Raw genomic sequence first — 22,561 nt, forward strand, 5'->3', positions numbered from 1 at the left:
GAATTATATCCTGTGAATCTTCCAGGAAACCAGTTAAATCAAATTCAATTTGTTCCAACTGGTCTATACCCGGTTCTATGGGAACTTTTTTTCTCTGAGGAATATAGTATAAATTTGATAAAGGCAAATTATCTACGTTCGCCATCCCCAAAACTTCTTTAAAATATTTTTTAACCAATATTTCTGGAGACAACAAATGAATTTTGGGGAAATTAACTAGACGTAGATTTTTTGCTCTTTGCAAGTTCTCCATTTTTTCAAATTTCATATGAGTGATATGAAAATCCTTTACTGCTGTTGAAGAAACTGCTTGTAGTGTAACCACCTGGGATTCTAGAGCAGGAACTTGTTCAACCTTTTCTTGAATTCCTGGAGCATGTTTTCCCTTATAACAGCCTCCGGAAGAGCATTCCAGTTCTCCACCACTCTCTGGGTGAAAAAGAACTTCCTTACGTTCGTACGGAATCTATCCCCTTTTAACTTTAGAGAGTGCCCTCTCGTTTTCTCTACCTTGGAGAGGGTGAACAACCTGTCTTTATCCACTAAGTCTATTCCCTTCATTATCTTGAACGTTTCGATCATGTCTCCTCTCAGTCTCCTCTTTTCAAGGGAGAACAGGCCAAGCTTCTCTAATCTCTCACTGTACGGCAACTCCTCCAACCCCTTAACCATTTTAGTCGCTCTTCTCTGGACCCTTTCGAGTAGTACCATGTCCTTCTTCATGTAAGGCGACCAGTGCTGGACACAGTATTCCAGGTGAGGACGTACCATAACCTGGTACAGTGGCATGATAACCCTCTCCGATCTGTTCGTGATCCCCTTCTTAATCATTCCTAGCATTCTGTTCGCCCTTTTAGCTGCCGCTGCGCATTGTGCAGACGGCTTCATTGACTATAGTGCTGTTGAGTAAAAGGAGCCCAAGATTTTCATGTATCATAGTAAATAAGTCTCCATGTCTTTGAAAATGTATACAATATGACAAAAACTGTGATTCTATAAAACTGTATAGATCTTGTTGGATCCCATGAGATGTCCTGATGTGGACATCTGAAGCCCCATTTTTAAATCCTTTCTTAAACACTGCCCTAGACCTAAGGGGATGGGGGATAGATAAAGCATTTGATATAGCGCCTTCCTGTACAGCTGTAAAATTATCAAAAGACGGTATACAAGTCCCAATCCCTTTCCCTTTATCCTTTTCTGGAAGGATTTCAACCTCAGCATTGTACAGAGACAGTTGCAACCAGTTTATTGAGTGATCTACACTCCTTTATGGATAATAGCCACTAATGTTCCTTGTTTCTTTGGATCTTTCTTCAGCCTTTGATTTTGCTGATCATTCTTTGTTGCAATCTCTTTTTTATGATTTTGCTTTGACTTTCTTTGTAATTACTCGTTCACAGTTAAAAGTAACACCTCCATTCTTAGTGGTCTGCCTCAGGGATCTATTTTAGTTCTCTTACTTTTCCATTTGGTCCTTTACAACAATGTCTTTCTGCTGTTGCAAAGTGGCTTGATACTGATAAGATGTTGGATCACATGTTGGATCACAACCTCGGTTGAATTATTAGAAGAGTTCTAGAAAACATAGGTATTGTACAGTAAAATTTGTTTTTAAAAATGTTCATTTTCCCCCTGTCTGTATAATTTACTGCAGAAGCTCTAGCATCACTGTCTGTCTGTTTCCCTTTCTCTTTCCCTAAGAGTCCAGATTCTCAGGTGTGAATTTCTGGCATCTGGGTATTTGGACTTCTGTTCTACTAGCTTGTTTACACTGGTTTCCTATTCATGATAAGGTACACTGTAAAATATTTTGGGCTAGATTCACTATACTTATCTTAGCAATCCGATCCGTGGCCGAGTCTTCCCAGGTGACCAATTCACCAACCCTCCTCATGCAAATGGGGGCGATTGATGGTATACCTCACAGCGACTGCACGGATCGCTGCTGAGCAATCCAGACGCATGCGCAGACCATCTTCTTTGACTGTAGATGGTCTGTGCATGCGCTTGTCCATGGGGTGGAAAGAGTTGTCCAATTAAATTTTATATACAGGGTGCATATGCTGCTGAGAAATTCCGTTGCATGAACATTGAGCAAAGAAATATCTACAGCTGCTTTCTGCTCCAACTCCAAGGTTTTAACCCATGGGTTTAAAGCGGGGCTGCACTACGGCATGTTCTGTTAAGTTTCAGAACATGCCACAGTGCAGCCCCACTTTAAACCCATGTGCTAAAACCACGGGCTCGCGAAAAAAAGTAAAGTGTCTGCATATTTACTGTAATTCGTTGTTGAAAGCATTTCAAGGCTTCCTGGCTTCTTGTTCGTTTAATTGTATTTTTGAAGTGGGGAGAGGGACAGATCCCTAGCGTATGCCATAATACATCTTAGGGGTCAAACACCACAAGAAGTCAAAATTGATAACCTTGAGGCATATTTCTTTAATGAATTGATGGGGGGGGGGGAGGAGAGATTCATAACAGACAGAAAAGTAGACAGCCTTACTGTTAAAACATGAACAGGAAAGGGTTAGAAAAAGTGTGGGGCTGACAGCCAAACGCCCTTCACCTCGCTGCTGGGGTATAGAGACAGAGTCCTGCCGGTTCTCGCCTCTACCACGAGCGCTTCTAGCCATGAAGACTCTCATCGCCACCTATTCAGGGGTCCTACTCTTCCCCTGTGGGAAGAGTGGGTTGTATACTGTGGGGTTGCTCTCACAGCTGTGGGGAGAGAGACACTCAAGCACCCGGGGTCTGTGAGAAAGGCAGAGAAGAGATACAAGCCCGGTAGATGTTACAGGAATATTAAATTTGGAAGGGAAATAGCGATCAACAAACAGTTCGGTTTGATATAACAGCTAAAGTGGAGGGCTGACACACAAAACTCAAAGTCCTAGACTTCAAACGTACGGACTTTAGTAAAATGGGAGAGTACCTGAAGAAAGAGCTGTTAAGATGGGACGACATAAGAGAAGTGGAAAAACAGTTGTCTAAGCTGAAAAGAGCAATAAAAATGGCTACTCGCCTTTATGTGAGGAAAATAAATAAAAACAAGAGAAAAAGGAAACCGAAATGGTTCTCTAAACTTGTTGCAGAGAAAATAAAGGCAAAATAATAATAATTAATTTTCTTCTATACCACCCTGCCAGTAGTTCTAGGCGGTTCACAACAGTGTAATTAAAAAAAATCATTTCAGTTAATAAATACAGTCACATGCACATTTCTATAGGCAAAATTATACATCATGGTTAAACTACAGTTTCAGACATACAGTAATTAATATCTCAATGAAATACAGCATAGTTAAAAGGAAAGGTTACAAGCACAACTTAATAAAAAAAAATTTTTAAACTTATGATAAAAATCATCATTCTTGTTTAGCAAATAAATGTTTTTAGTAATATCTTAAATATAGGGTAAGAGTGAGCCTGAGCAATCAGCGGACTTATCCAAGAATTCACTTTCCCAGCCTGATATTCTAGAGCCCTATCAAAGAATGTTTTATAGCGACATGCCCTTGGGGTAGGGAAGATAAAATTTCTGGTATGCTTTGATGAATTAAACAATTTCAAATATGATACTAAGGGCTCCTTTTACAAAGGTGCACTAGCGTTTATAGCACGCGCTACCTGAAAAACTACCACCTGCTCAAGAGGAGGCGGTAGCGGCTAGCGCATGGGGCATTTTAGTGCGCGCTATTCCGCGCATTAAGGCCCTTTGTTAAAGGAGCCCTAAATAAGAGGGTAGTAGTCCATAAAGAGCCTTATAGTAAACACAGCCAAATTTAAAAAGCACTCTGGCCCCAAACGGTAGCCAATGTAATCTAGTATAATAAGGGTTTACGTGATCATATTTTTTAAGACTAAAAATTAAACGAACTGCAGTATTCTGAACCAGTCGAAGTCTTAATAAAATCTTTTTCAGTAATCCTATTACAATAATCTAAAGTGGACAATGCTGTAGACTGAACCAGTAGTCGAAAGGATTCCATATCAAAATACTTCTTAATAGTCCTTAATTTCCACAATAGTGTATAACTTTTTTTAAAAGGTCTGTGTGCTTCCTAAAAGTTAGACTATGATTCAGAGTTATGCCCAAATCTTCAAATTTGACGCTATCTCAAAGTTTTGACCATTAAGTTGGATTATTGATTCCTGAATTTTATTATTAGGGCTAGCTAAAAAGATCTTAGTTTTTTCAGAGTTAAGTTTTAACCTAAACTGCCTCATCCACAATTCTACCTTTTCCAAAACATTGGAAATCTGGTTAATTAACTCATTCGAAATGGTCTTGCAGGGTAACAAAATCGTAATATCATCTGCTTAAATGTAAAACATTACGTTCAAACTTTGAAGCAAATAGGCCAGAGACACTAAATATATGTTAAACAACGAGTTGGCATTTGTGAAATATAAAAATACCCAAGAAGAGGAGTACAGAAAAGATTACCGGGTGAAACTGAAAGAAGCCAAGAGAGAGATACGTCTGGCGAAAGCGAAAGAGCAAATGGCTAGGAATGTAAAAAAGAGAGACAAAATTTTTTCCAGATATATTAGTGAAAGGAAGAAGAAAAATGGAATTGCGAGACTAAAAGATGATATGTATCGATAAGTGGAGAGTGACAAGGAAAAAGCAAACATGTTAAACAAATACTTCTGTTCTATGTTTACGGAGGAAGATCCTGGAGAAGGACCGAGATTGTCTGACAAAGTTGCACACGAGAATGGAGTAGATACCGTGTTGTTCATAGAAGACAGTGTTTATGAACAACTTAAAAAATTGAACGTGGACAAAGCGATGGGACCGGACGGGATCTATCCCAGGATATTGAGGGAGCTCAGAAAGGTTCTGGCGGGTACTATTAAAGATTTGTTCAACAAATACTTGGAGACGGGAGTGGTTCCTGAGGATTGGAGAAGAGTGGATGTGGTCCCTATTCACAAAAGTGTTCGCAGAGATAAAGCAGGAAACTACAGGCTGGTAAGCTTCACTTCGGTTATTGGAAAAATAATGGAAGCGTTGCTGAAAGAAAGGATAGCGAAATTTCTAGAATCAAATGGGTTACACGATCCGAGGCAACATGGTTTTACAAAAGGTAAATCATGCCAGACAGACGAATCTGATTAAATTCTTTGATTGGGTGTCTGGAGAATTGGATCAAGGGCATATGCTAGACATAATTTACTTAGATTGCATCAAAGCCTTTGACACGGCTCCTTATAGAAGGCTCTTGAACCAACTTGACGGGCTGAAGTTAGGACCCAAAGTGGTGAGCTGGATTAGAAACTGGGTGATGGACAGATGCCAGAGGGTGGTGGTTAATGGATTTCGCTCGGAGGAGGGAAAGGTGAGTAGTGGAGTCCCTCAGGGATCGGTGCTGGGGCCGATCCTGTTCAATATGTTTGTGAGCGACATTGCTGGAGGGTTAGAAGGAAAAGTTTGCCTTTTTACGGATGATACCAAGATTTGTAACAGATTAGACATGAAACATGAAAAAAGATCTACAAAAGTTAGAGGAATGGTCTAATATCTGGCAACTAAAATTCAAAGCAAAGAAATGCAGAGTAATGCATTTGGAGATTAATAATCGGAAGGAACCGTATATGCTGGGAGGTGAGAGGCTGATATGCATGGATGGGGAGAGGGACCTTGGGAGATAGTGTCTGAAGATCTAAAGGTGAAGAAACAGTGTGACAAAGCAGTGGCTGTTGCCAGAAGGATGCTAGGCTGTATAGAGAGAGGAGTGACCAGTAGAAGAAAGAAGGTGTTGTTGCCCCTGTACAGGTTGATGGTGAAGCCCCTCTTGGAGTATTGGGTTCAATTTTGGAGATCTTATCTGGCGAAGGACATAAAAAGAGTTGAAGCAGTTTAGAGGAAGCAACAAAAATAGTAGGAGGTTTATGCCAGAAGACGTATGAGGAGAGTCTGGAAGCCCTGAATATGTATACCCTAGAGGAAAGAAGGGACAGGGGAGATATGATTCAGTTGTTCAAATACTTCAGAAGTATTAACATAGAACATAATCTATTCCAGAGAAAGGAAAATGGTAAAACCAGAGGGCATAATATGAGGTTGAGGGGTGGTAGATTCAAGAATAATGTTAGAAAATTCTTCTTTAGGGAGAGGGTGATTAATGCGTGGAATGCATTCCCAAGGGAGGTGGTGGAAAAGAAAATGGTGACAGAGTTCAAACAAATGTAGGATGAACACAGAGGATCGCTAATCAGAAAATAATGGGTATACATTGAAGGAACTAAGGCCAGTATTGGGTAGGCTTGCAAGGCCTGTGTCCCGTATATGGACAGTCAGTTTAGGACGGGCTGGAGACGGTTTTGATGGCTGGGATGGTTAAGATGGGCTGGAGTGAGCTTTGATGGAGACTCCAGTAGATGGAACCTAAGCATACTACTGGGCAGGGTTCTGGGTTTCTGGCCAAGTAATATCTAAGAAAAAGGACCACATTTATGGAACTTGTATGGTTGGGCGGACTGGATGGACCACTTGAGTCTTTATCTGCCGTTACTTACTATGCTACTATTGCCAGAGGATGTGGTAAGAGCGGATAGCATAGCTGGTTTTAAGAAAGGTTTGGACAAGTTCCTGGAGGAAAAGTCTATAGTCTGTTATTGAGAAAGGCACGGGGGAAGCCACTGCTTGCCCTGTATAGGTAGCATGGAATATTGTTACATCTTGGGTTTTGGCCAGTACTAGTGACCTGGATTGGCCACTGAGATCGGGCTACTGAGCTTGATGGACCATTGGTTTGACCCAGTAAGGCTATTCTTATGTTCTTAGCAACATATATAATTTCAAGTGAAGAAAAATGAATGCATATACTTATTTTAAATGAATATCCAAAATTGAATATGCAGAAGCTCATAATCCTCTCAACATTATGAGGTCTAAAGTTCATTTATTTCATAAAGCTTTTCACTTCTCCATAAATTCCACTTCTGAGTGGAATACCTTTAATTCTTTGCATGTGTGAATACTGAACATGTATGGGAGGGGGATGCTAATGGTGCTGGCTGTTCAGCTTGGGAAGAAATCTTCAGCTGGCTAGGCTTGGAAGTCCTAGCCAAATACAGCAAGGGGTGCACCAAGTTTGGTTGGGCCCCTTGGTATCCATGGCCATAGATTGAACGCCACTGGGTTATAGTAATGTGGTTTGGGTGTTATCTTTTGATAAGTATCACATGAATTGGGGCTGAATTTTGTTTCTTGATTTTGCCTTTAAAAATTTCCAGAGCCTCTTTCACTTAACTCCAAATGGAGCTCATAGGGCTGGAAATGATAACAATCCCCTATTATGATGCAGTTGTTCCCGCTAACTGCTAGTCTTCTGGGGCTTAGCTGGCATTGCAATATTGTCATTCTTAATGCCAACGAGTTTAATGCAATGTGTGTTACTCTGTATGAATGAATATATGAATTAAGGCATCTGCAAATTTTTTAAAAAAATGACTGAACAAGTAATGGAAGCCACTAGCACATTTTAAAATATCCATCTTTAGCTGCTGGCTTCTGATGTTTTGAAAGCAGGAGTCAATTGGATTTTACAGTATGTATGTACAACACAAATAAGAATTTAATTGCTAGTGTTTTAAACAGAACACCTTTCTAACCTCTGGTTTGCAGAGTGCTCCTTCCCTCTTTCCGATATGGACCATTCTAAATTCGTTAATCAAGAAATCAAATTCTTCACTGTTTCAGAAGAGGACTGTGAGAGAGATGTTATGGGGCTATACAGATCCACTGCTAGCTTTGATCAACCTTCCAGCACTCGGCACAAAAACTGGCGTGCTTTATCCGGTAAGCAAATATGAGAAAAGAAGAGAGCTGAGCAAATTGGAGGAAAGGTTGAGAAATAATGTGAAAGGCCTAAATTTATCTACCAATAATGTGTAATTGGGCCAGTAATTGGCACTTACACACTATCACTTACATTCTATAAAGGACACCCAAATGTGAGTACACAAATTGGGTGTAAATCCCAGGTCTGTAAGTTGTTAACAATCAATTACTTATGTTAATTGGCACAAATTAGGCTTTACACTGGGATCTACCTAGGCACTGTTCTGTATAGGATGCCCGGTCTCAGCAGTCACTTCAGTGGCTTTTGAAAATTGCATATTGGAGTCCTAATGAACAGATGCCAGACTCCATCTAATCCTGCCTAACCACCCCGATTCTCTAACCGGCTTCTAGAATCGCGTTGCCACTGAACTAATCATGGCAAGGGATCTTCCTGCCAGAATCAGCTCAGTGGCAACTGCAGTGGCAGGGAACCCCTAAATCCCCCCCTCCCTGGTGAAGTCAGGTGGCAGGTAGAAATGCCCCCCCTCCCCAAAGCATTCCCTCCCCCAAAGCAACCCCTGGCAGGAGGGACGCCCAATTCCTCCTGCCAGTAAATACACCCTTCCAAAACACCATCCACCCAACTACAATAGGCAGGAGGGGTGCCCACTCCCTACTGCCAGAACCTCCCCCCCTCCGAAACATCCCCCACTTGGCAACTTATAGGAGGGGCCTTAGGAACCTAGACCAACCAGAGTCTTAGGCCTCCTTCTCAGTGCATTCTGGGATGCACTGAGAGGGGCCTAAGAATATTTGGCCAGATATCAAAAGTACCTCCCATGGAGGGAGTGGGCATCCCAGAATACACTGGGAGGGAGGTCTAAGATTCTGGTTGGCCCAGGTGCCTAAGGCCCTTCCTATGGGTGGGGCCTTAGGTTCCTGGGCCAATCAGGGCCTTAGGCCACTCCTCTGTGCATCCCAGGAAGCACTGGGAAGTGGAGGCAAGCCTACTGGCTGGAGGGAGTAAGCATCCTTCTGTCCAGCCTGTGAGAAATAGGTAAGGGGGATCCAGGGGTGTGTGTGTGTGGGAGGGGAGGGCATGTCTTCAGAGAGGTTCCGGCAGGAGGTCCTGGGCATCTCTCCTGCCGGTGATCTTTGAGGGGGGTTCCAGCTGGAGGGAGTGAGAATCCCTCCTGCCAGTGATCTTCAGGGTGGGGGTGTGTTTATGGCAGAAGGGAGTGGGCATTCCTCCTGCTGCAAGGGATGTTGCGGGGGTGCCATCAGAAGGGACTGGGCTTCCCTTCTGCAGGGGATATTAGGGAAGTGCTAGCAGGAGGGATTGGGCATCCTTCCCGCTGGGGATTGTTTTGGAAGTGGCGGCAGGAGGGAGTGGTTATTCTTCCTTCTGCAGACAGTGTGGGGAGGTTCGGGGGTGGCGGCGGGAGGGAGGAGGCATCCCTTCTGCCAGCCGACTTGCGGTGGGGTTTGGGGGATCCCTGCAACGGCCGTTCAGCTGATTGTGACAGTGAGGTTTCCTTCAGTTTAGTGGCTGCATCTATTTGAAATGTAGGCCAGCATTTCAATGGCCTACATTTCAGGTGCCTATCGCTTAGGGCCGCTTAAGCTCACCTAAGGCCACTTGTAGGGGAAACCACACTCAACCTTGGGCTAGCTTAAGTGTCCCGTGGTGCCTCCCTGACCTGTGACAGATGCCTAAAGTGTAGGAGGCCTGCCTCAGATTGTTTTTTTTTAGAAAACGTGCATCCAGATTGGTTGGGTAGACAGCGGTAGGACGCATACTGCTGCCTACACTCAGGACATCGTTTATCAAATATGCTCCTGCATACCTACATTGTCTTGCATGGTGGACTGGGGTGTTCTCAAAATTTTGGAGCAGTGTTCTAGAACAGGGACATTTCTATGCCTACCTGCCATTAGTTGTCCAGGTTTCAGCAGGTGAAAGTCCTTGGTCTGACAGCTGGACGGGGGAATCCATGCTTAGTGCTATTCTGTAAAGGTCACTTAGAACTAAAGCAGTCTTCATAGATCTTATCAGCGTCTAACTTTGGGCACCATTTATTGAACCTGGCCCTAAGTGCTAGGTATTTTGTTATGAACAATGCACCTATATTGCTTAGCATGCAACTGTTGGGGGAGGGGTGCATGTCACCAAGAAACACGTGCAACTTACAGAATACCATCTGTTGTTTGTGTTGCATGGCAAATGTAAGTGCATCCGGTTGTGCCAGTCATTGACCTACTCTTTGATACGCTGATGTGGTTTTGCACTAGTATTCCATAACAGCTTGGGCACAGTTTTAAGCTGCCGCTTTATGTCACTCAGTTTATACAATTGTCCTGTAAATGTTTAGAATATCAGTTCAGCATGGATATAACATGATAGCTGCCTTGTGATGCCACCATGTATATGTGATCAGGACCCTGACTGGTAGGGGCTGAGGATGACCCCTGGTGCAGGTGTTACTTCATTTGTGTCTATGGCCAAAAATCAGAGTCGCTTTAGCCTGGCTGTATATTCTTTGTATAGTTTCTGAAAAGCCACATACAATCCACAGTAGAAAGTAAAGAAAGGGGGCCGATAAAGTTTAGAAGAAAAATACCCATTTATTAAACCCACAAAAGTAGGACAATGAAAACAATAAGGGATAAAACCCTGCAAAAACAAAAAGGTGATGACAATAAGAATCCAAGAAGTTATGAGAGTCCTTGATCTCTTTTGGTTTACAGTCTCTCATGCATCTCTCTGCCTCAAATCTGCTCCTCTGGATATGTTTTGCACCCTCTCTGCTCCTTTATAAGTAACTTTCAATTTCCAGGGACTTCAAGAAGCCCTTCTTTTCCTCCTTGTCAGATGCTCTCAGTACTTTGCATCCCAGCCTCCATTTCTGCGCCTTCTCTTTCACTCCTGTGCAGACTCTCCACACACTATAAGTCCTTTCTTCCTGTTCCTAGGCAAGCAAGATGTAAGAACATAAAAACATAGGGATTGCCATACTGGGACAGACTGAAGGTCCATCAAGCCCACTATCCTGTTTCCAATAGTGGCCAACAAAGGTCCCAGAATGACACAGGTACAGATTTTCCCTGTTCCCGCAGGATCTCTCTATCCCAGTCCCATCATTGCAAGCTCTGTCCTCATCTGCACAAGCCTCAAACACTTTAAAATTATAAGTGTTTGAGGCTTGTGTGGTTAAGGCAGAGTAATAGATTTTTTACTTCATCAAAAAGACTAGGGGACACTCGATGAAGTTACAGAGGAAATATTTTTGCACTCAGAGAATAGTTATGCTCTAGAACGTGTTGACAGAGATTGTGGTAACAATGGTTAATGAAGCTGGTTTTAAGAAAGGTTTGGACAGTTTCTTGGAGAAAAAGTCAATAGTCTGTTATTGAGACAGACATGGGGGAAACCACTTCTTGTAAAAAATATCTCTCTTGTAGATTGATAACTCACAAATTTTTTTATACTGAATCTAAATATGTGTTAGTCGTGCTTTTCTGTATTTCATCTACCTCAATAGTACAGGAGGAAAAGCCTCAGATCCCCGATGCTGCAAGTACAATGACTGAAGAAAACATACTGGAAAGAGAAAGAACTTCATAGGCATATATATACTGTATATAGTGAGGAAACCACTTCTTGCCCTGGATCAATAGCATGGAATGTTGCTACTGTTTGGTTTTTTGCCAGGTACTAGTGACCTGAATTGGCCACCATGAGGTCAGGCTACTGGGTTAGATGGACTATTGGTCTGACCCAGACTATTGGCTCTTCTTATATTAAGAAATTTATCAACACTTTATTTCTGTCATCACTATTCCCAAAGTTTGCCCTTAGTATAGCTTCTTGAATTGATGTTTCCAGCATTGTGGTCAGATCCACTTCCAAACCTCTTCTATCCCTCCATCAGAAATATTCTTAATAGAAGTAGGAATGTATAGAAACATAGAAAGATGACGGCAGAAAAGGGCTATAGCCCATCAAGTCTGCCCACCCTACTGACCCTTCCTCTTAAGTCTATACCTAGTGACCAATGTTTCAGTTCGACCCTCGTAGGGATCCCACATAGGTATTCCATTTATTCTTAAAGTCCAGCACGCTGCTGGCCTCGATCACCTGCGCTGGAAGCTTATTCCAACGGTCAACCACCCTTTCTGTGAAGAAATACATCCTGATGTCGCCATGAAATTTCCCGCCCCTGAGTTTGAGTGGATGCCCTCTAGTGGCCGAGGGTCCCCTGAGACAGAAGATATCATCTTCCACCTCGATACGTCCTGTGATGTATTTAAATGTCTCAATCATGTCTCCCCTCTCTCTACATTCTTCCAGAGTGTAGAGCTGTAGTTTGTTTAGTCTCTCTTTGTACGAGAGACCCTTGAGCCCCGAGATCCTCCTGGTGGCCATTCGTTGAACCGATTCAATTCTGAGCACATCTTTACGGTAATGTGGCCTCCAGAATTGTACACAGTATTCCAGATGAGGTCTCACCATGGTTCTGTACAATGGCATTATGACTTCGGGCTTCCTGCTTTAGAAAAATCTGGGAGGGATGAGGAATCAAAAGATCAAATCTCAATCCATTTACTATTTCAACAACTGATTTGGGGAAATCATATTATATGGAAAATTCAAAAAACTTAAATTTTATTAGCCTTCATCTTCTCTAATCTAGCTTCTAATAAATCATTCCCTTTAACTAATGAAGCATTAACTTCCTCCAAAGATTTTATTTTCTCAGTGTGTTCATTCAGATGGCCACTATGCTTTTTGATCTCAATCTCTATATAGACACTTTAGCGACTGCCTTTCCAGTGAAAGTACAAAGTTGGGATAAACATGTAGACAAAAGTTCCTGCCATCTTAGAAACTAATCACCAAATTTCACCATATGAAACCTCTCTAGGGGGTACCATTGAAATTCCAACAGCCCCCATACACCCCCTTCCTGAAAAGAAAATTGGGTGTAGTGGTTGGATCTACAGCCTCAGCACCCTCAGGTTGTGTATTCAGATCCCACACTGCTCCTTGTGACCCTGAGCAAGTCACTTAATTCCCCATTGCCCCAGGTACATTAGATCAGTGTTCTTCAACCACTGGTCCGCAGGGCCGGCACGTGCATCAGGCCCGAGACAATGTTATCTTCGGGCCGGCTCCTTCTTCTTCACTGCTGCAGTGCACAAAGCCACAGACAGCGGCTCCTATGGGCGTCTTGCGCCTGAACCGGAAGTCTTCTCTCTGATGTAGACAAACATGATTTAATGAGACAGAGTCAGCATGGGTTCAGCCGAGGGAGATTTTGCCTCACAAATTTGCTTGACTTCTTGAAGGTGTGGATAAAGGTGAGCCGGTTGATATAATATATCTAGATTTTCAGAAAGCTTTTGTTTTAGTTTTTTATTCATTTTTCATTTAACAACAAGTGTATCATAAATTTATACAATTTCATTGAGTACACACTTGATAATCCTTCATAGATCATTGTAAATACAACATATTATTATATAATACTGTATTATATTATTGAAAAAGCATAACATACTTAATAAGTATACCAACTATTACTCTAATTATAAACCCACCCCTCCCCTTCCTTTGAAAATTGCATACAATATGACAAGATATAATGATGAATTGTTTATATTATGATATGAATAAAATAAACCCACCCACACCCCTCTTATCCAATATCTTATTATGGGAAAATTGAATCATTCAGAAAGCTTTTGATAAAGTTCTTCACGAGAGGCTCCTGAGAAAATTGAAGTGTCATGGGATAGGTGGCAAAGTTCAGAGGGTAGGGTTAAATGGTCATTTTTCTCAATGGAGGAGAATAATCAGTGGAGTTCCGCAGGGGTTTGTACTGGGACCGGTGCTATTTAACTTATTTATAAATGATCTGGAAATTGGAATGACAAGTGAGGTGATTAAATTTGCAGATGACACTAAACTGTTTAAAGTTGTTGAAACGCATGCTGATTGTGAAAAATTGTAGGCGGGCCTTAGGAAATTGGAAGACTGCGCATCCAAATGGCAGATGAAATTTAATGTGGACAAATGCAAAGTGATGCACATTAGGAAGAATAACCTGAATCACAGTTACTGGATGCTAGGGTCCTTCTTGGGGGTTAGTGCCCAAGAAAAGGATCTGGGTATCATTGTAGACAATACGATGAAACCTTCTGCCCAATGTGTGGCGGCGGCCAAAAAAGCAAACAGGATGCTGGGAATTATTAAAAAGGGATGGTTAACAAGACTAAGAATGTCATAATGCCCCTGTATCACTCCTTGGTGCGACCTTATCTGAAGTATTGCGTTCAGTTCTGATCTCCTTATCTCAAGAAAGATATAGTGGTGCTAGAAAGGTTCAAAGATGAGCGACCAAGATGGTAAAGAGGATGGAACTCCTCTCATATGAGGAAAGACTAAAATGGTTAGGGCTCTTCAGCTTGGAAATGAGACAGCTGAGAGGAGATATGACTGAAGTCTACAAAATCCTGAGTGGAGTAGAACGGGTACAAGTGGATCGATTTTTCACTATCAAAAATTACAAAGACTAGGGGACACTCGATGAAGTTACAGGGAAATTCTTTTAAAACCAATAAGAGGAAAAGTTTTTCACTCAGAGAATAGTTAAGCTCTGGAACGCGTTGCCACAGGATATGGTAAGAGCGGATAGCGTAGCTGGTTTTAAGAAAGGTTTGGACAAGTTCCTGGAGGAAAGTCTATAGTCTGTTATTGATAAAGACATGGGGGAAGCCACTGCATGCCCTGGATAGGTAGCATGGAATATTGCTACACCTTGGGTTTTGGCCAGGTACTAGTGACCTGGATTGGCCACCATGAGAACGGGCTACTGGGCTTGATGGACCATGGGTCTAACCCAGTAAGGCTATTCTTATGTTCTTATGAATGTAAACCACTCAGGCTATAAGTGGTATATAAATATTAAAAATTAAATTAAAGAAGTTTTGGGGGAACTTTCAACCACATAAAAGCCTCCATCAGAAGATTCTGGAAGAACAGCATTGAAATGGACTCCTCTTGAGAGGGCTAAATCGGATTCAATATGTTAGAAAGTCTCTCCCTCAGCCATATCTACACCAATCATGGGACTAGAAGGAGCTGAGGGTAAATCCAAAATAGTATTGGGGTTTTCTTTGCCAGTGACTGATTATATGGACTTAGGGAGGGAACCTCAGGGCTTATTACTTCAAAAGCTGAATTTAATATTTTATCAGAAAGCTCCACTGAACCTGATGTCAAAGCAAATTTGTCCACAGGGCCTTGAATTTTCTTTTCTTTAACCTGGGAGATGGTCTTCGTTACCCCTTTCCTTTTGCCAATGATGTAATCAGTGGCGTACCTAGGGTATGTGGCACCCGGGGCCCATCATTTTTTGACACCCCCCCCCCCCTCATGTAAAATTTTTTTTTTTTTTTTTTTGCAATAACCATGAAATGGAATAAATGGTCAGAATAGAAACAGGCAGTGAAAATTTTTTTTTTTTTTTTTTTTTTTCAAAGTATTTTTATTGAGAATGGCAAAAGGTCCAGACAAGCAACCATGGTCTGTACAGAAACTTATACATTATCAAAAAGAACACAGAATGAGAGTAACAGCAACAACAAGCATGAACAAGCCTCTCCCAAGAGAAAATTGCCAATGAGAGGCATAGCAATACACAACAAAAGGCCAAAACTTGGGGCAAGCAAACAAATCCCACCCCAGAACCCACAAGAATAATAAGCCGGACTAGACCCTCAGCCATATTTTATAATGAAAAAAACCCCCACAAGCAACAACACCCAGACCGCTCACCAGACACACCAATCCGCACAACAAGCACCCAAGAAACACCCAGCCACCACCCAGACAAAACTACCAGACACACCTACCCCACCAAGCCCAGACCCAACCCCCCCTCCCCAGAGAGTGCAAGCGCAAAGTGGACCGTGAAAAGGGCAGCTGCAGAAGTGGAAAGCCCCAGATAAGTAGGTTAGCTAAAGAAAGCCCACAGATAGAAGAAATCAGGATAACAGAAGTTCCAACAAATGCTCCCACAGAAAATTTTCTTTTATTGAACCTCATTTATGTAACCATTATTCCAAACATAACATAACATAAATTATGTCTGAATTGTCATGACATCAGAAGTACATATGGAGTAGTTGCAGGTGATGCTTGGGACAGTTCTGATTATGTTAGTTTGGTTTTATGTGTTTTTTTAATAGAAGGGTTTTTATTTCTTTTTTTAAGGTTTTGTAGTTTGTGGTCGAGGTCAATAGGTTGTAGAGTTGGGGGTCAAGTGTTGCAGCTCGAATGGCTAGGAGGTTGTCGAACAGTTTTTTTCTTTTGACGTTTTTGGTTGGAGGGTGTGTGAATGGTGCGTGAGTTCTCCTATGTCTGTTTGAAGTGGATTGAATTATTTAGCTGAAGAAATTAGTTACCCCCCCCCATTCCACACACATTAATTCTCTTCCATTTTTGTTCCCATTATAAAAAAACACTGATAAGTTCCCAGGAAAAAAATACATTAAAATAAGAAGTGAAAACAAAGGCCCCTACAGATGAGAACATAACATAAGAATAGCCTAACTGGGTCACACCAATGGTCCATCATGCCCAGTAGCCCATTCTCATGGTAGCCAATAGTGCTGCCCGATTCAGAGAAAAATATTTCATTCGATCCGATTCACCCTGTTGAATCGATTTTTCGATTAGATTCACTGTTAATGACACCGCTTTTTAAGTTTAAACAAAGTATAACAATAAATTTCACAACAACAATAAATTTCACAAAGTACTTAAAAAAAAAAAAATCACATTTTTCCATTAAAGCAGTTCTGGAGACATTTGCTTGAACAGTCTTTTTTCCCAGTCCATAAGCAAGCAATATGAAAAAGATTTCCTTAATTATCTACTCAAACATTTTTGCTATTTACTTTCATTGTACCTATACTATTATTCAGTAGAAAAAATGGACTTAACTGTGCAGGAAATGAATCTCCTCATACACCCACCATATAGTGCAAAAATGTGCAAAGGTCTGTTTTTTTCTTTCGATCACTACATAGCCTAATGCCACACAAGCAGCGCTGTTACAAACATATTCTGAAGGTCAATGCTAAGGTTGACAAAGTTTCCTTCCTTGGACCAGAAGGAGATACTGACAAACCACTGGAAGAGATTCTAAAACAACTACCCAGAAATAACACCCAAAGACCCACTCAGTGTGTGAACCAGTTGAGTGGAGTGGACTAACTGGGGGTGGAAATGGGCCCAGAGTTTGCTCAGCAGAATTTCCCAGACTACCTCTTCCTCTCAACACACTGACATGCTACCACCACCACCAACACTAGGAACACCTCACCGAGTATGCCAGCAATGCTTATAAACTTTATAAAACACATTATTATATTTTCTTATAAAGCATATATTTTAACTGAACTCAGCCTTGCCATTCACAAAAATAGAAAAGTTCCCATTTCAAGCTGTCTCATGTACACTTTTCAAATCTAACATATTGTAATCACAAAACAGAAAATAAAATTATTTTTTCTACCTTTTGTTCTCTGATCAATATTCAAATCTTGTTGGTCCCAGGCTCTTGTTGTCTTGCTTGCCAGGGTCTCCTTTCTCCGTGCTAACCATCCGTCTGCCATCTCTGTTCTCCCCTTCCGTTTCCCTTCCCTCTCCCGGAGATCTGGCATCTTTCCTTTTTTTTGTCTCCATCCACAGATTCACCTTTTCTCAACTCCCCACCACCCCAGGATCCACCATCTCTCCCTTTCTGTTCCCAACTATCCTCCTATCCAGTATCTCTATCCCCCCTCCACACCATCCCCTGTTTCCAAGTTCTCTCCCTTTCTGTTCCTTCCCTCCCTAAATCCCATTATGCACCATCTCTCTCCCACTCCTCTGTTTTTAGACCCATTATTTCTAACCCCCAAAGTCTGGCATATGCATGTATCTTTGAACCCCCCCTTCCCTCTCTCCCTCTGTGTACTTTTACACCAGGACCCCCCTCCCCCGAAGGTCTGTCCCCCCTCCGAAGGGCTACACCCCACCCCTGAAGACCTGCACCCCCCGAAGGACTTTACCTCCCACCCGAAGGTCTGTCCCCCTCTGAAGGCCTAAACCCCACCCCTGAAGGACTGCACCCCCCCCCCCCGAAGGCCTGCACTCCCTTGAAGGTCTGCACCCCCCCGAAGGCCTGTCCCCCCCTTGAAGGCCTGTCCCACCCCCTTGTAGGCCTGTCCCCCCTTTAAGGCCTGCCTGCCTGCCTTTCCCCCCCTTGAAGGCCTGTCTCCCCCTTGAAGGCCTGCACCCCCCTTGAAGGCCTGCACCCCCCCTTGAAGGCCTGCACCCCCCCTTGAAGGCCTGTCCCCCCCCTTGTAGGCCTGTCCCCCCCTTGAAGGCCTGCCTGCCTTTCCCCCCTTGAAGGCCTGCACCCCCCTTGAAGGCCTGCACCCCCCCTTGAAGGCCTGCACCCCCCCTTGAAGGCCTGTCCCCCCCCCTTGTAGGCCTGTCCCCCCCCTTGTAGGCCTGTCCCCCCCCCCTTGTAGGCCTGTCCCCCCCTTGAAGGCCTGCCTGCCTTTCCCCCCTTGAAGGCCTGCACCCCCCCTTGAAGGCCTGTCCCCCCCCTTGTAGGCCTGTCCCCCCCCTTGTAGGCCTGTCCCCCCCTTGAAGGCCTGCCTGCCTTTCCCCCCTTGAAGGCCTGCACCCCCTTGAAGGTCTGCACCCCCCCAAAGGCCTACACCCCCCCCCGAAGGTCTGCACCCCCCTGAAGGCCTGCCTGCCCCCCTTGAAGGCCTGCACCCCTTGAATGTCTGCACCCCCCCCCCGAAGGCCTGTCCCCCCTTGAAGGCCTGCCTGCCTGCCTGTCACCCCCTCCCCCTTGAAAGCCTGCTTGCCTGCCCGCCCGCCCCACCCTGAAGGCCTGATGCCCCGACCCACCCCGAAGGACCGCTCGCCCCCCTGGCCTCCCCGCACCACCTATGAACAGCCGCAGCAGGATCGCGAAGTCAGCGTCGGGTACCAGCCCTAAGGGGGTGTTCCCGGCCTTGCCGTTCAGTCCCCCGCCACCCCCGAAGGACCGCTCGCCCCCCTGGCCTCCCCGCACCACCTATGAACAGCCGCAGCAGGATCGCGAAGTCAGCGTCAGCGATCCCTGCTGCTTCCTGCGCCACGGTCCCGCCCCTCCTCTGACGTCAGAGGAGGGGCGGGATCGCGTCGTAGGAAGCAGCGCAGGGATGCTGACGCTGACTTCGCGATCCTGCTGCGGCTGTTCATAGGTGGTGCGGGGAGGCCAGGGGGGCGAGCGGTCCTTCGGGGGTGGCGGGGGACTGAACGGCAAGGCCGGGAACACCCCCTTAGGGCTGGTACCCGGGGCGGCCCGCCCCCCCCGCCCCCCCCCTAGGTACGCCACTGCCCTCAGCCATATTTTATAATGAAAAAAACCCCCACAAGCAACAACACCCAGACCGCTCACCAGACACACCAATCCGCACAACAAGCACCCAAGAAACACCCAGCCACCACCCAGACAAAACTACCAGACACACCTACCCCACCAAGCCCAGACCCAACCCCCCCTCCCCAGAGAGTGCAAGCGCAAAGTGGACCGTGAAAAGGGCAGCTGCAGAAGTGGAAAGCCCCAGATAAGTAGGTTAGCTAAAGAAAGCCCACAGATAGAAGAAATCAGGATAACAGAAGTTCCAACAAATGCTCCCACAGAAAATTTTCTTTTATTGAACCTCATTTATGTAACCATTATTCCAAACATAACATAACATAAATTATGTCTGAATTGTCATGACATCAGAAGTACATATGGAGTAGTTGCAGGTGATGCTTGGGACAGTTCTGATTATGTTAGTTTGGTTTTATGTGTTTTTTTAATAGAAGGGTTTTTATTTCTTTTTTTAAGGTTTTGTAGTTTGTGGTCGAGGTCAATAGGTTGTAGAGTTGGGGGTCAAGTGTTGCAGCTCGAATGGCTAGGAGGTTGTCGAACAGTTTTTTTCTTTTGACGTTTTTGGTTGGAGGGTGTGTGAATGGTGCACAAGTTCTCCTATGTCTGTTTGAAGTGGATTGAATTATTTAGCTGAAGAAATTAGTTACCCCCCCATTCCACACACATTAATTCTCTTCCATTTTTGTTCCCATTATAAAAAAAACACTGATAAGTTCCCAGGAAAAAAATACATTAAAATAAGAAGTGAAAACAAAGGCCCCTACAGATGAGAACATAACATAAGAATAGCCTAACTGGGTCACACCAATGGTCCATCATGCCCAGTAGCCCATTCTCATGGTAGCCAATCCAGGATACTAATACCTGGTCAAAACCCAAAGAGTAGCAACATTCCATGCTACCGAACCAGGGCAAGCAGACACTTCCCCCATGTCTTAATAACAGACAATGGACTTTTCCTCCAGGAATTTGTCCAAACCTTTCTTAAAACCAGCTACGCTATCTACTTTTAACATAACTTCTGGCCACTTCATTTTTAAGCTTAGATCTTTCCTTCCAAACAGAGACCTTGCTAGATGTCAAATACAGCACAAGGTAACTTCACATGGACTTAACTGTGCAGGAAATGAATCTCCTCATACACCCACCATATAGTGCAAAAATGTGCAAAGGTCTGTTTTTTTCTTTCGATCACTACATAGCCTAATGCCACACAAGCAGCGCTGTTACAAACATATTCTGAAGGTCAATGCTAAGGTTGACAAAGTTTCCTTCCTTGGACCAGAAGGAGATACTGACAAACCACTGGAAGAGATTCTAAAACAACTACCCAGAAATAACACCCAAAGACCCACTCAGTGTGTGAACCAGTTGAGTGGAGTGGACTAACTGGGGGTGGAAATGGGCCCAGAGTTTGCTCAGCAGAATTTCCCAGACTACCTCTTCCTCTCAACACACTGACATGCTACCACCAACACTAGGAACACCTCACCTCACCTCACCTCACCTGCCAGCAATGCTTATAAACTTTATAAAACACATTATTATATTTTCTTATAAAGCATATATTTTAACTGAACTCAGCCTTGCCATTCACAAAAATAGAAAAGTTCCCTTTTCAAGCTGTCTCATGTACACTTTTCAAATCTAACATATTGTAATCACAAAACAGAAAATAAAATTATTTTTTCTACCTTTTGTTCTCTGATCAATATTCAAATCTTGTTGGTCCCAGGCTCTTGTTGTCTTGCTTGCCAGGGTCTCCTTTCTCCGTGCTAACCATCCGTCTGCCATCTCTGTTCTCCCCTTCCGTTTCCCTTCCCTCTCCCGGAGATCTGGCATCTTTCCTTTTTTTTGTCTCCATCCACAGATTCACCTTTTCTCAACTCCCCACCACCCCAGGATCCACCATCTCTCCCTTTCTGTTCCCAACTATCCTCCTATCCAGTATCTCTATCCCCCCTCCACACCATCCCCTGTTTCCAAGTTCTCTCCCTTTCTGTTCCTTCCCTCCCTAAATCCCATTATGCACCATCTCTCTCCCACTCCTCTGTTTTTAGACCCATTATTTCTAACCCCCAAAGTCTGGCATATGCACATATCTTTGAACCCCCCCTTCCCTCTCTCCCTCTGTGTACTTTTACACCAGGACCCCCCTCCCCCGAAGGTCTGTCCCCCCTCAGAAGGGCTACACCCCACCCCTGAAGACCTGCACCCCCCGAAGGACTTTACCTCCCACCCGAAGGTCTGTCCCCCTCTGAACGCCTAAACCCCACCCCTGAAGGCCTGCACCCTCCCCGAAGGATTGTACCCCCCACCCGAAGGTCTGTCCCCCCCTGAAGGCCTGCACCCATCCCGAAGGCCTGCACCCACCCCGAATGCCTGCACCCACCCCGAAGGCCTGCACCCCCGAAGGCCTGTCCCCCCCCCTTGAAGGCCTGACCCCCCCTTAAAGGCCTGCACCCCCCCTTGAAGGTTGGCCCCCCCCCCAAAGGCCTGCACCCCCTTGAAGGCCTGTCCCACCCCCTTGTAGGCCTGTCCCCCCCTTGAAGGCCTGCCTGCTTGTCCCCCCTTGAAGGCCTGTCCCCCCCCTTGAAGGCCTGCACCCCCCCTTGAAGGTTGGCACCCCCCCAAAGGCCTGCACCCCCTTGAAGGCCTGTCCCACCCCCTTGTAGGCCTGTCCCCCCCTTGAAGGCCTGCCTGCTTGTCCCCCCTTGAAGGCCTGTCCCCCCCTTGAAGGCCTGCACCCCCCCTTGAAGGTTGGCACCCCCCCAAAGGCCTGCACCCCCTTGAAGGCCTGTCCCACTCCCTTGTAGGCCTGTCCCCCCCTTGAAGGCCTGCCTGCCTGTCCCCCCCTTGAAGGCCTGCCCCCCCTTGAAGGTCTGCACCCCCCCTTGAAGGCCTGCCTGCCTGCCTGTCACCCCCCTCCCCCTTGAAAGTCTGCCTGCCCGCCCGCCCGCCCCACCCTGAAGGCCTGATGCCCCGACCCACCCCGAAGGACCATTCGCCCCCCTGGCCTCCCTGCACTACCTATGAAGCAGCCGCAGCAGGATCGCGACGTCAGCTATCTTTGCGCTGCTTAGGAGCTGCTTCCTGCGCCGGGCTACCTTAAGCTACTGCCCCCCCCCCCCACGCCCGAAGGACCGCTCGCCCCACTGACCTTCCAGCACACCTATGAAGCAGCCCGCAGCAGGATTGCGACGTCAGCAATCCCTCAGCTGCTTGGGCGCTGCTTCCTGCGCCGCGGTCCCGCCCCCTCCTCTGACGTC

At 44.9% G+C, this 22,561-nt stretch overlaps 1 protein-coding gene across 4 annotated transcripts in view; it reads left to right on the forward strand.

Moving 5' to 3' along the window:
* The window catches only part of CD36 (CD36 molecule), a 131,201-nt gene that overhangs the window by 30,222 nt on the left and 78,418 nt on the right, over positions 1 to 22,561 (forward strand). For all 4 annotated transcript variants that reach the window (XM_033958736.1, XM_033958735.1, XM_033958737.1 and 1 more), the window contains one exon: positions 7,639 to 7,812. In XM_033958736.1, the coding sequence (XP_033814627.1) occupies positions 7,639 to 7,812 (174 nt within the window). The remainder of the gene's footprint in view (positions 1 to 7,638; positions 7,813 to 22,561) is intronic.

Source organism: Geotrypetes seraphini, chromosome 9, assembly GCF_902459505.1.
Source record: "Geotrypetes seraphini chromosome 9, aGeoSer1.1, whole genome shotgun sequence".
Lineage (NCBI taxonomy): Eukaryota > Metazoa > Chordata > Amphibia > Gymnophiona > Dermophiidae > Geotrypetes > Geotrypetes seraphini.